This window comes from Protopterus annectens, chromosome 2.part1 (genome assembly GCF_019279795.1).
Source record: "Protopterus annectens isolate FY-2018-M chromosome 2.part1, PAN1.0, whole genome shotgun sequence".
Classification (NCBI taxonomy): Eukaryota; Metazoa; Chordata; order Ceratodontiformes; family Protopteridae; genus Protopterus; species Protopterus annectens.
The window spans coordinates 1,551,838,433-1,551,850,925 of record NC_056729.1 but is presented as its reverse complement, the minus strand read 5'-3'; the positions used below and the strand labels follow the sequence as shown (position 1 = coordinate 1,551,850,925).

At 43.9% G+C, this 12,493-nt stretch overlaps 1 protein-coding gene across 2 annotated transcripts in view; it reads left to right on the top strand.

Moving 5' to 3' along the window:
* FKBP9 (FKBP prolyl isomerase 9) overlaps positions 1 to 12,493 on the top strand; it is a 451,574-nt gene that overhangs the window by 158,627 nt on the left and 280,454 nt on the right. For both annotated transcript variants that reach the window (XM_044063002.1, XM_044063003.1), the window contains exon 3: positions 3,564 to 3,753. In XM_044063002.1, the coding sequence (XP_043918937.1) occupies positions 3,564 to 3,753 (190 nt within the window). The remainder of the gene's footprint in view (positions 1 to 3,563; positions 3,754 to 12,493) is intronic.

Genomic DNA, 12,493 nt, shown 5'->3' with positions numbered 1-12,493 from the left:
ATGGGGAACTCCAGACATAGATCTGTTCGCTTCTCCACTAAACTACCAGCTGCCAAAGTTTTGCACAAAAGGTTTCATCCCACAGCTTGGAAAGTGGATGCTCTTTCTTTCAATTGGAGCAATCTTCATGTGTATGCCTTTCCACCTCTGCCTCTCCTCCCAAAGGTACTTCTAAAGGCCAGACAGGACAAACCAAAGATGATTTTAATAGCTCCAGATTGGCCTCGACAGCACTGGTACCCATTACTGAGAAGTCTGGTACGGGAGCCTCCATGGCCTTTGCCTTCGATTCCACACCTGCTGTCTCAGGAGAACAGTCATTTACTCAATGTCAAACTTCACTCTCTTCACCTAACAGCCTGGCATATTCTGTTTTGAACCCTGGAGGGTCTCAGCTTCCACAGCAAGTTTTGAATGTTATTTTGGAGGCCAGAAGGCCTAGTACAAGGAAAGTGTACGCAGACAAATGGAAGAGATTTTTGTTTTGGAGTGCAGCAAAGGAATTTGATGTTTCTAAGCCTAATTTAAGTGTGGCTCTTCAATATCTGGCTGAGTTACTGGACAAAGGTTTGTCCTTCTCTTCTATTAAGGTTCATGCTGCAGCAATTTCTGCTCACTATGACTGTGATCCACCATTGTTTTCTCATCCTTGGTTTTAGCAATTCCTTAGAGGGGCAAAGAATATAAGACCCCCACGTAGAGCTCCTACTCCTGCTTGGGATCTCAATTTTGTGTTGGAGAAACTCACTCTACAACCTTTTGAGCCTGCAGCTTCTGCTGAGTTGAAATATTTATCGTGGAAGACTGCTTTTTTGTTGGCCATTACCTCTGCAAGAAGGGTTTCTGAATTACAGGCCCTTATGGCGGTTGAGCCTTTCTTAATTTTCCATAAGGATAGGGTATCTTTACGTACTAATCCTTCCTTTATGCCTAAAGTGGTTTCTAGTGTGGCTTTAAACCAAACTATTCATTTGCCTACTTTTTATGCAAACCCCCAAAGTAAAGGGGAGAAGATTTTGCACACTTTGGATATACACAGGCAGTTGCGATATTATTTGAGCAGAACTAAAGGGTTCAGGCAGTCTCAGCAGTTATTTGTTTCATTTGCTTTGGGTTCCCAGGGCAAGCCTGTGTCAAAACAAACTATTTCTAAGTGGATTGGGTTTTGTATTGCTTTCTGTTATTCCCATCATGGTAAGGAGATTCCAGCTGGGATTAGGCCTCATTCCACTAGGGCTACTGCCACTTCTACAGCTTTTTAAGGGGGGTGGCAACTAAAGATATTTTGGAGGCAGCTACTTGGAGTTCAGTGCATACTTTCTCTAAGCATTACCACCTTCCTCTTTACTCTAAATCTAGGGCTGGTTTTGCCACTGCAATCTTACAGGGCATTTTGGCAGCACCTAATGCTTTATAGTTTTGCCATCCTCCCTTACCTCTGCTTTGGGATTCTACCCAAGTGTAAGGACTGCAGCAATGTGAGATGAAGAACATAGTACAGTTTTGTACCTACCATAAATGTAGATGTTCGAAGATCTACATTGCTGCAGTCCAATTTACCCTCCCTCCTTCCCCTCTGTAGTTAGAGGCGGTGGTGTGGTTTGGGTTGTAAATATTGTGGATATTGTACATATGATTAGTGCAAGGGTGGTTGGTTGTTTTTTGCTGTCTTTTGGTTTTGGCCTTTCTTTTTAGGGTCTTCTGACATCTGGGGCAAGAAAAGACTGAGGATATGACGTCGGTCATGCGCATTTGTACCCTGACGTTCTGATGTCAGTCTTAAGCGCCTTGACTGATGTCAGCCTAATACTTTGATATTCGGGCCGACCGAGGACAGCGGACTACCCAAGTGTAAGGACTGCAGCAATGTAGATCTTCGAACATCTACATTTATGGTAGGTACAAAACTGTACTGTTCATACATTTTCTTTGCCTACAGTACAGCCTACTGGAAAAATGTTCATTCAAACAATAAATTTAAAATGTGCTCTGAGTGTGCTGTATTATGCAAGGAATATCGGCTGGGGTGTCTTCTGTGCAGAGTCTTCATGTCCTCCCTGTGGTTGTGTGGGCTTCCTCCGGATGCTTCATGGTTTCCTCCCACATCCCCAAAGACATGCTGCAAGTGGATTGGACATGCTAAAATTGGTCCTAGGCGTGAGTGCGTGCATGTGTGCCTTCTGTGGAAGGTTGGGTGCCGGGCTGGCAACTCTACACCGTAAAACACTGCCAATCATGAGCGGACAAGGTGATCTGCTCTGGCGACCGGGAAAAGCCGAAAGAGAGAGAATAACTTAATAAGTCAGGAAGGTGTATCAAAGAAAAGAACACATGTATGTTTCTTGTTTTGTTTGCAATTGAAAACAGCCCAAAGGTAATGTTTATCCACCACTGGCCAGATGCATTTTCTTTGGATGTGTTGCAGGTTTCACTGCTGTTTCAATGAATGAGTTTCAAGGGCAGAGAAGTTTTAATGCCAAGTCTATTTTCATTGTGAGACAGTATTACTTTGTTTATCAGATGTCTGTTAGTGTTTGTGCATTGATGTGCTGCAAAATGTAAAAATAAAATCCAAATAGTCATTGTAGAAGTAAAGCAGTATGCACACATTAGTGTTTATGGTAAATGGGGCGAAATAGCCAGGTAATGGGACATTGGAATGGCTGCAGGGGCGGGGGGGGGGGGGAGACTCTGGTGCCATATTTGGTTGCCTGTTCTTCAGTTTGTGTTCGAAAGTTGGAATCCCACGATTTCATTGGAGTGGGTGGGGTTATGTAATTATGTATGCAAATTAGTTGTTAATCAGCGTACAGATTTGTACCTATTTTTCATGGCCCTTGTCCAGATTTTTGATGTTTCCAGGTTGAGAGGTATGTGGCCGAGCATTGGTCTGTCCAAGACGGGACTTCCCTTCTTTAATGAAAAAGTAATATGGAAGGACATCTTGCTACTGCAAGGCTGCAAGAGACTGCTTGCATTGTTTGTGTGTTTATGCATGAGTAGCAAAGTGTTTTTGGACCTATAGCTATGCAGCGTTTATTGCTTAAGTACCATGGTGATTGTTCACAGTTGTGCCTTTTTCACAACCATGACCCAAATGTATGTTAGGTTTGTAAACAAATGCAAATGTATGTTGTTTAGGTTATTTAACCTATTTCATCAGTGTAATTTATTTATATTTACATAAAACCAACACACCTCGTGGAACCAGACCTGATACCAAAGAAGAGTCCAGATGGTAAAATACTCCCAATTTATTCACAAGTCACAAAATACGTTAAGCGTTTTCGTCCGCCACACTACAGAACTTTATCAAAAACTCTTTATATTTACATGTTGTATTCCTTGAAAATGTTATTCTTGTCTTGTTGATTTGCTATCACTCTCACTTCCTATTACTTTTCTTTAGAGCAGTAATGGAAACCTTTATACTACTACTGTCTATAGTACTACTGGAAAGCTTTTGTTTTAAGCTCAGCATTCAAGCAAATAAACATTGTAACATGGCTTTTCTAGCATTGCTTAGGCTTGTTTCTATGCTAATAAAGTATTTTAATTTACAGCAGGTACAATCCCACCTGATGCAATTCTGCATTTTGATGTTCTTATGATGGATATCTGGAATCCTGCTGATGAGCTTCAAATCCAGACTTATCAAATGCCTGAAAACTGTAACCGCAAAGTGCAGGTTTCAGATTTTGTGCGGTACCACTACAATGGAACTTTGCTGGATGGGACATTATTTGATTCCAGGTATGGAGCAGGCCTTCTAGAATATTTTTCTTAATTTTACGTAACATGTCATAGCTCTTGTTACTGATTGGAATAGGTTCTAGTTCATATGTTCTAGTTCATAGGTAGGACATTTAAAGGTAGTAAGAGCTTCATGCAACTTTTGGTCTGCGGATAGGTACTGAATTTTCAGTTTGGAAATACTGATGTTGACACAAGGCAGCTATTCACGTGTGCTGCTGCAGTCAGCATGAATTTACTATGATGTGCAAACAAAACAGGATGCCCTTTACTGTGTTTCTCTGCTTATTCGTTAAATGAATTATTTGTAAATGCAGTAGAGCCAGATGTTCTTCATCTCACATTGCTGCAGTCCTAACACTAGGGTAGTCCGCTGTCCCAGTCGGCCCGAATACCAAAGTATAAGGCTGACGTCGGTCAAGGCGCATTTGTCTGACATCAGGACGTCAGGGTACAAATGCGCATGACCGACGTCATATCCTCAGTCTTTTTTGCCGCATGGTCCGATGCAGAAGCAGTATTGCGAGTGCAGGTTGGCGTTCTGAAATTTTCTGAAGTCGGAGTTTCAGACCGAATCAAAGTTGGCTAAGTACCCCGTTGGGGAATATTTTGTTTTTTCTTGCCTCAGTATTTAACCGGATGTCAGAAAAAGTGAATAACTGTATTTCTTGTGGGAAACAGATACCTCATAGGGATTATCATACCTTGTGTATACCTTGCTTAGGGCCTGAGCACGACGTTGTTGGCTGTCGCTCTTGTGCTAGATTTAACAAACGCACTATTAAGAGAAGATTAGATTGTGCCAGGTTAGTTTTTGGGAAGCGTTGTAATTACAACATGCCGTCGGATGCTCCGCCCGCTTCGCCTAAAAAGCGCAAGGACAAAGCAGCGAAGCCTAGGGTTGAAGAACCGCCTGTCCCGGACGCCGGTTCTTTAGAGGGCTCGTGGAGCCGGTGGTTCTGCCAGAAGTTCCTTTGGATTCTCAGGGAGAGACTTTACTGTTACAAGATGTGTCCTCTCAGGAGGTAGGCCAAGCTGAAGGGGCTTCTCAGGTAGCTGTCCTCCCCTCCCTTCCTAAGGTGGTTAGGCCCTCCCCTTCTGTTTCCAAGGCTTCTTCTAGAGGCAGGCCAGGGTTAACTTCAGTGGGGGTCTCCCCTAGTTCTTCAGGGTCTCTGCCTAAGAAGCATATGCTTAAAATGGCAGAAGATTTGATTACTATGATTAGAGGTTCTATGCCCCCCCCCGATAAGAGGCCTAGGGTGGAACCTGAGCTTGAGAGTTTTGAGCAGTGTTCGGAGGCTTCTGAGTCTTCGGCTGAAGACTTGCAGGAGTATCCTCCTTATTCTGATTCTGATGTAGATGATTCTACTCCTTCGGCTTCTCCTCCTGAGGATTTTTCATTTTCAGAGACTCTTCATTCCATGAGGGAGCATTTTAAATGGGAAGGTCAAGATTTCTCTGATTCCAGGAAAAGGCTTGGGGAATTTTTGTTTCTACCCCAGCATAGGCCTTTGGCTATACCTCCTGTTCTGGATGTGGTAGAGGATGTTTTTGCAGAGGCTACCCTGAACCCTGATTCTTTGCCACCTGCCCCAGTTAAACCGGATAGGTATAAAAGGGTGCCTGAAGCTCATAAGTATCTTTTTAAGAGTCCAAGGGCAGACCCAGAAACTGTTTCTCAGGGCCCTAAAGGTGTTAAGGCTTCTGTTGTTAAAAATCCTGTTCCTTCTGATAAAGAGGCAAGGGCTTTGGATAGATGGGGAAAGAAGGTGTATACTTCTTCCACTTTAGCCATGAGGGCTTTGAATTGCCAATTTCACATGTTGAAATACCAAAATTATCTCCTTACACAATTGAAGTCTAAGGTAGATGCTCTGGCGGAAGGTATTGAGTGTAAAGAGTTGCAGGATTTAGTTCATGTTTCTGAACAGGTGGGTAAGCATTCCTTGCAATGTGGTTTTGATGCTGTACAGGCCTCTTCGAGGGTGGCAGCCACTGGTTCTGTTCTTCGCAGGCATGCCTGGCTGAGGGATCAGAATTTAGCTGAACATGTAAAGACAAGGATTTTAGATGCTCCTTTACAATCTGATGTGTTATTTGGTGCCTGTGGAGGCAGTTTTAAAGAAAATGGAGGACAAGGCTAAGTCTATGCAGACTGTTAAAGATTTTTTGCAGGTTCAGCCTCCAAAGTTTAGTAGAAATTGGCCTACTAAGGGGTGGACATATCCTTCTTATGATTCTCAGTCTAGGGGTAGATCTAGACGTGGTAGGGGCAGAGCTCAAGGTTCTTTTAGGCCTAGAACAGGAGTTCACCTGCCCAGTCTTCTGGTGAGGGCAGGGGTCAGTCCTTTCGTAAGCAGACCCAATGACCTGCCTTTTCAGCTGCCAGAGCCTTCTCGTCTGGCAGCACCTTTGGGAGGAAGGCTGGCACTTTTCAAAGAAAATTGGAGTGTTATTACCCAAGACAGATGGGTATTGGATATCGTTAACCACGGTTACAGGTTTTATTTCCATACCTTGCCTCCTTTCAAAGGCATGCCAGACATTCCTCCTATGCAAAGAAAAGAGGCTCACAAGCAAATTTCTGTGTTACTCCAGATAGGGGCCATTCAGCCGGTTCCTGTGCCAGAAAGGGGCCTAGGATTTTATTCTCGCCTGTTCCTATTACCAAAAAAGGGGAACACGTGGAGACCAATTTTGGATTTGTCTATCCTCAACACTTATCTGGACATTCCCAAGTTCAAAATGTTGACGTTACAACAGCTTTTACCTCTGCTGGGCAAAGATCACTGGATGGTAACTTTAGATCTCAAGGAGGCTTACCTTCATGTGCCTATCAGACTCAGTTGCAGGAAGTATCTGCGTTTCCGAGCTGGGAATTCCCATTATCAGTTCTCTGCATTGCCCTTTGGCTTATCTACTGCCAGAGTATTCACAAAAGTTCTGGCTCCAGTCATAGCTTTCTTCAGGCTAAAAGGAATACAAATCTATCCTTACTTGGACGACTGTCTGATTCTGGCTCAAGAAAAGGACGAGCTTCTGCAGCATCTGGAATATGTGATAGCAGTGCTAAGATGCCTGGGGTATTCTGTGAACGAAATAAAGTCCAGTCTAGTACCCTCTCAAGACATGTGCTTTCTGGGTGTGAGACTGAATACAGCAGCCCAGATGGCCTTTTAACCCCGGACAAACAAAAGAGTCTATCCCTTTACTTCCATCAACTATCTCATCAGTCCGGGCTGACTGCAAGGACAGTCCTTCAAGCCTTAGGGTTCATGGCATCTTGTATTCTGGTGCTTCCCAATGCCAAACTGCATATGAGGAAGCTGCAATGGTATCTCAAAAATGTATGGACACAGCACTGCCAGGATTTGGACACTGTCATTCCAATAATACCTTGCATTCAAAAGGAATTTTTGTGGTGGGCTCAGGAATGTCACCTAAACAAGGGACTCTCTGTGACCCGGCCAGAGGCGAGTCAGATTCTAACGACAGATGCCTCAGACATAGCTTGGGAGCTCATCTGAATGGAAAGTGGATACAAGACAAGTGGCCTGCCAGACTACAGCATCTACATATCAACATGAAGGAGATGTTAGCAGTCCAGTTTGCATTAATGGCTTTCAAGGAGTTACTTCTTCCAGGGCAGGTGTTGATTCTAACAGACAACACAACTGTCATGTGGTACATCAACAAGCAAGGGGAACACATTCTTATCCTCTATGCAGGCAAGCAATGATTTTGTGGGAGACTGCTCAGCTTGCAGCTAAATCTTCAGGCAAGGTTTCTGCCAGGAGCACAGAACTCCTTAGCAGATGTGTTAAGCAGGCAAATCATGGATCCCCACGAGTGGAAACTGGATCTTCATGTATTTGAAAATTGACAGTGTCATGGGGAACTCCAGACATAGATCTGTTCGCTTCTCCACTAAACCACCAGCTGCCAAAGTTTTGCACGAAAAGGTTTCATCACACAGCTTGGAAAGTGGATGCTCTTTCGTTCAGTTGGGAAAATCTTCATGTGTATGCCTTTCCACCTCTGCCTCTCCTCCCAAAGGTACTCCTAAAGGTCAGACAAGACAAGCCAAGAATGATTTTGATAGCTCCAGATTGGCCTCGGCAACACTGGTACCCATTACTGAGGAATCTGGTAAGGAAGCCTCCATGGCCTTTACCTTTAATTCCACACCTTTTGTCTCAGAGGGACGGTCATCTACTCAATGTCAAGCTTCACTCTCTTCATCTAACAGCCTGGCATATTCTGTTTTGAACCACAGCAGGTCTCAACTTCCTCAACAAGTTTTGAATGTGATTATGGAAGCCAGAAGACCTAGTACACGTAAAGTGTATGCAGAAAAATGGAAGAGATTTTTATTTTGGAGTGCAGCAAAGGATTTGGATGTTTCTGAGCCTAATTTGAGTGTGGCTCTTCAATATCTTACTGAGTTATTGGACAAAGGTTTGTCTTTCTCTTCCATTAAGATTCATGCTGCAGCAATTTCGGCTCACTTTGATTGTGACCCACCATTGTTTTCTCATCCTTTGTTCAAGCAATTTCTTAGAGGGGCAAAGAATATAAGACCCCCACGTAGAGCTCCTACTCCTGCTTGGGACCTCAATTTTGTGTTGGAGAAACTTACTCTACAACCTTTTGAGCCTGCGGCTACTGCTGAATTGAAATACTTGTCATGGAAGACTGCTTTTTTGTTGGCCATTACTTCTGCAAGAAGGGTTTCTGAATTGCAGGCCCTTATGGCGGTTGAGCCTTTTTTGATTTTCCATAAGGATAGGGTATCATTACGCACTAATCCTTCCTTTATGCCTAAGGTGGTTTCTAGTGTGGCTTTAAACCAAACTATTCATTTGCCTACTTTTTATGCAGATCCCCAAAATAGGGGAAAAGATTTTGCACACTTTAGATGTACACAGGCAGTTGCGTTATTATTTAAGCAGGACTAGGGATTTTAGGCAGTCTCAGCAGTTGTTTGTTTCTTTTGCTTTGAGTTCTCAGGGCAAGCCTGTGTCAAAACAAACTATATCTAAGTGGATTGGGTTTTGCATTGCATTCTGTTATTCCCATCATGGCAAGGAGATTCCAGCTGGGATTAGGCCTCATTCCACTAGGGCTACTGCCACTTCAACAGCATTTCTAAGGGGGGTGGCAACTAAGGATATTTTGGAGGCAGCTACTTGGAGTTCAGTGCATACTTTCTCCAAGCATTACCACCTTCCTCTCTATTCTAAATCCAGGGCTGGTTTTGCCACTGCTGTGTTGCAGGGCATGTTGGCAGCTCCTGCTTCATTATAGATTGGCCATCCTCCCTTACCTCTGCTTTGGGATTCTACCCAAGTGTTAGGACTGCAGCAATGTGAGATGAAGAACATAGTACAGTTTTGTACCTACCATAAATGTAGATGTTCGAAGATCCACATTGCTGCAGTCCAATTTACCCTCCCTCCTTCCCCTCTGTGTTTAGGGGTGGTTGTGTGGGTGGGGTTCTATTTTGGTAAATTTGTATATATTGTACATATATTAGGTACAGGAGTGTTTGGTGTTTTTTGGTTTTGGCCTTATCTTTTTAGGGTCTTCTGACATCTGGGGCAAGAAAAGACTGAGGATATGACGACGGTCATGCGCATTTGTACCCTGACGTCCTGATGTCAGACAAATGCGCCTTGACCGACGTCAGCCTTATACTTTGGTATTCGGGCCGACTGGGACAGCGGACTACCCTAGTGTTAGGACTGCAGCAATGTGGATCTTCGAACATCTACATTTATGGTAGGTACAAAACTGTACTTTTTTAATAGTTGTGAAGTACTCTGTATACACTGCTGTGAAGTAGTAGCATGTTTTTGATAAGTAAGATGTGCTTCCTTAATCACTGTTGCAGAATACCTTGCAATATGTTATCCTGCTGGATAATAGCCATATGATTGGCCAGCATACCAAAGCCTTGGGCTCTTCCCACTTGCCATACATTAGATGTATGTCTTACACCTCCGGTATAAGGTACATAAGTGATGTACGAGCGCCATATCCTCAGAACTTCTATGCTACCAGTCCAAATGCTGTGTGTTGAATTCAGACTGAAAGTTCTGATAGTTCTGCAAGCCTAGGACAGACAAATACCCCACTGGGGACTTCAGTTTCCCCATAAAGATAGACATGAGAAGTGCCTTCTTTGTTTGGGTGCAGATCACAACCACATCATCATCCACTTTTTTTCCCACTTTCTACATGGGTCAGGATGTTGTGTTAACTGTCACCATCTCGCTCGATTTAGTGCCAAACTTCTGCCTTCTTTGACACATGCTTGACTGTTTCAGATCTTCTGTCAAAATCCATCCACCTCTTTACAGGATGCCCTTGTTTCCTCTTACCTTCTCCTGTCTGTCCCAAATCTTCACCAGATTGTTTTCTGCTTTTCTGCACATGTGCACGAACCGGCATAATCTGTTTTCTTTCATCTTTTCTGCAGTTGGAGCTACTCTGGCTTCTGCTCTTATGTCCTCGTTTCTTTGTCTGTCTTACATTGTGCATCCTACCACCCTTCTCAGGCACTTCATTTCCATTGCCTCTTGCTTTCTCATCTGCTCTGCCTTTACTACCGAGGTTTCTCTATCATACAGTAGTAATGGTCGCACCACTGTTTTGCACACCCAACTTTTCAGCTTCTTTGACATTCTTCTATCATACACTACCCCAACACTCTCTTCCAGAAGGCTGCAGCCCCTCTGATTCTAGCTTTGACCTCCTTCATTCAGACTTCTCTTTTACTCAACCACCCCTCCCAGATACTTGAAGCCATTAACCTGTTCCACTATGTTCCCTTTTATAACAATTCAAAGCATCTTATGATTTCCCTAGTTTGCTGCCATTGCCACTGTCTCATCTGTACTTCGTTTCATCCCATGTGCATTCAGTTTTGCATTCCATTCCCCTATTCTTTGCTGACGTTTTTGCTCAGAGTCTGCCTGTAATGAGACATCGTCTGCATACAGCAACTGTGTTGAGTTTCTCCCCGCCTGTTTACTTCTGTTCACACCGGTGCTGGCCTACATTAGTTACCTCAGAACTGAACCGTGGTGCACACCCACCCCCACTAAGAACCCCTCTGAGACCGAACACTGTTTATACTAGAGTCATTGGGTCCTTGTACATAGCTTGTACTAATTCTTCCAATGTTTCTGGATTTCAAACCACTGCCATGCTACCCAAATTGGCTTTCTTGAGAGCTTGTCATATACTTTCTCCACGTCTAGGAATGCCCGGTTGGACTTTTCCTCATCTCTAACTTCTTCTCAACTATCTGTCTCGCTGCAAACCGTGGGTCACTTGTGCTGGAACCTGATCTGAATCCAAACTGCTCATCTCTCATCTTACTGTACTACTCTGTGTAGATGTGTCACCCTGTCCAGAACTTTCATACAATGTAACAGGAGTCTGATACCTCTGTACTGCCCACGTTTGAGTGTCTTCTTTGTTCTTGTACACTGGAACAAGAATGCTTATTCTGCAGTCATCTGGGATATGGCTTTCGCTCCACACCAAATTGTAGCTTGCTACAGATCCCCCACCATGCCCTAGGATTCCCACTCCTCATTTCATGATGCACTAGAAAATATTAGGGTACAACCCAACACCCTAATTATGGTCAGTTTCAACTACCCCACCATTAACTGGGAAAACTACTCCTTGTACCAACTCTTTTGCTCAACGTTTTCTGGAATTCATATATTCCAATGGTTTGGATCAACTAATCCACACCCCCACCAGGGGCAGCAATATCCTAGATCTGGTCATTACCAACATGGGCGACCGTTGTTCCACACCAGAGGTCAGTTCCTCGTTGGTCAGATCCGACCACAAGCTAATCACCCTAGACATCCACATCCCGCCCCCACCCCCCATTACGGAAACCACTGTAAAAAATTTCTCCAAACCAAATTCACGCTTCTTAAGACAAAAGTGGCAAACTTCACATCACCCATACAGACGGACAGTAGAGGTATGACTGCTGAATCCTACACAAATGGACTTTATAAGCACTTACACAAGTGCATGGATCGTGCTATCCCTAACAGAACCAAGATGCTATCCTCAAAAAAAAAAAAGAAGCCAATCTGGTGGTCCCCTGCCATAAACTGTACAATAGAAGAAAAACTGTTGCAAAAAAGAGTAAAATCCCTTGATTGGAGGAACTCCCTGGTCAGCCTTAGTAAGAAGCTGAGATCCCTCATAAAATCCTCCAAAGCTAGTTACAAAAACAAAATCGCCACTGATTCTAAAGACAACCACAAAACATTCTATAGCTATGTCAAGAATCTCAATGGCAACACTCAGATCTGCTCTGAGGTACAGCACAATGACACTAAATATACAGAACCAACTGATATTGCCAACATCCTGGCAGATAGGTTCAGTGCTAACTTTACCCCCCCCCCACCCCCTAAAGGGCCCATCTCTATACCGGAAGAATTCAAAGTCCCTGTAGTCAAGGCTGCAGAGGTATAAACTACACTCTCCAAAGCCAAGAACACCGCATCCATGGGACCTGACAACATCCCAAGCTGCGTTCTACACGAATTACAGAATGAACTGGCACCCCACCCAAGTACTATGTTCAGTCATAGCCTCATCTCAGGCTTTGTGCCCACTGAATGGCACACAGCTATGGTTATCCCACTCCACAAAGGGGGAGCCACCATGGACCCTGGGAACTACTGCCCCATTAGCC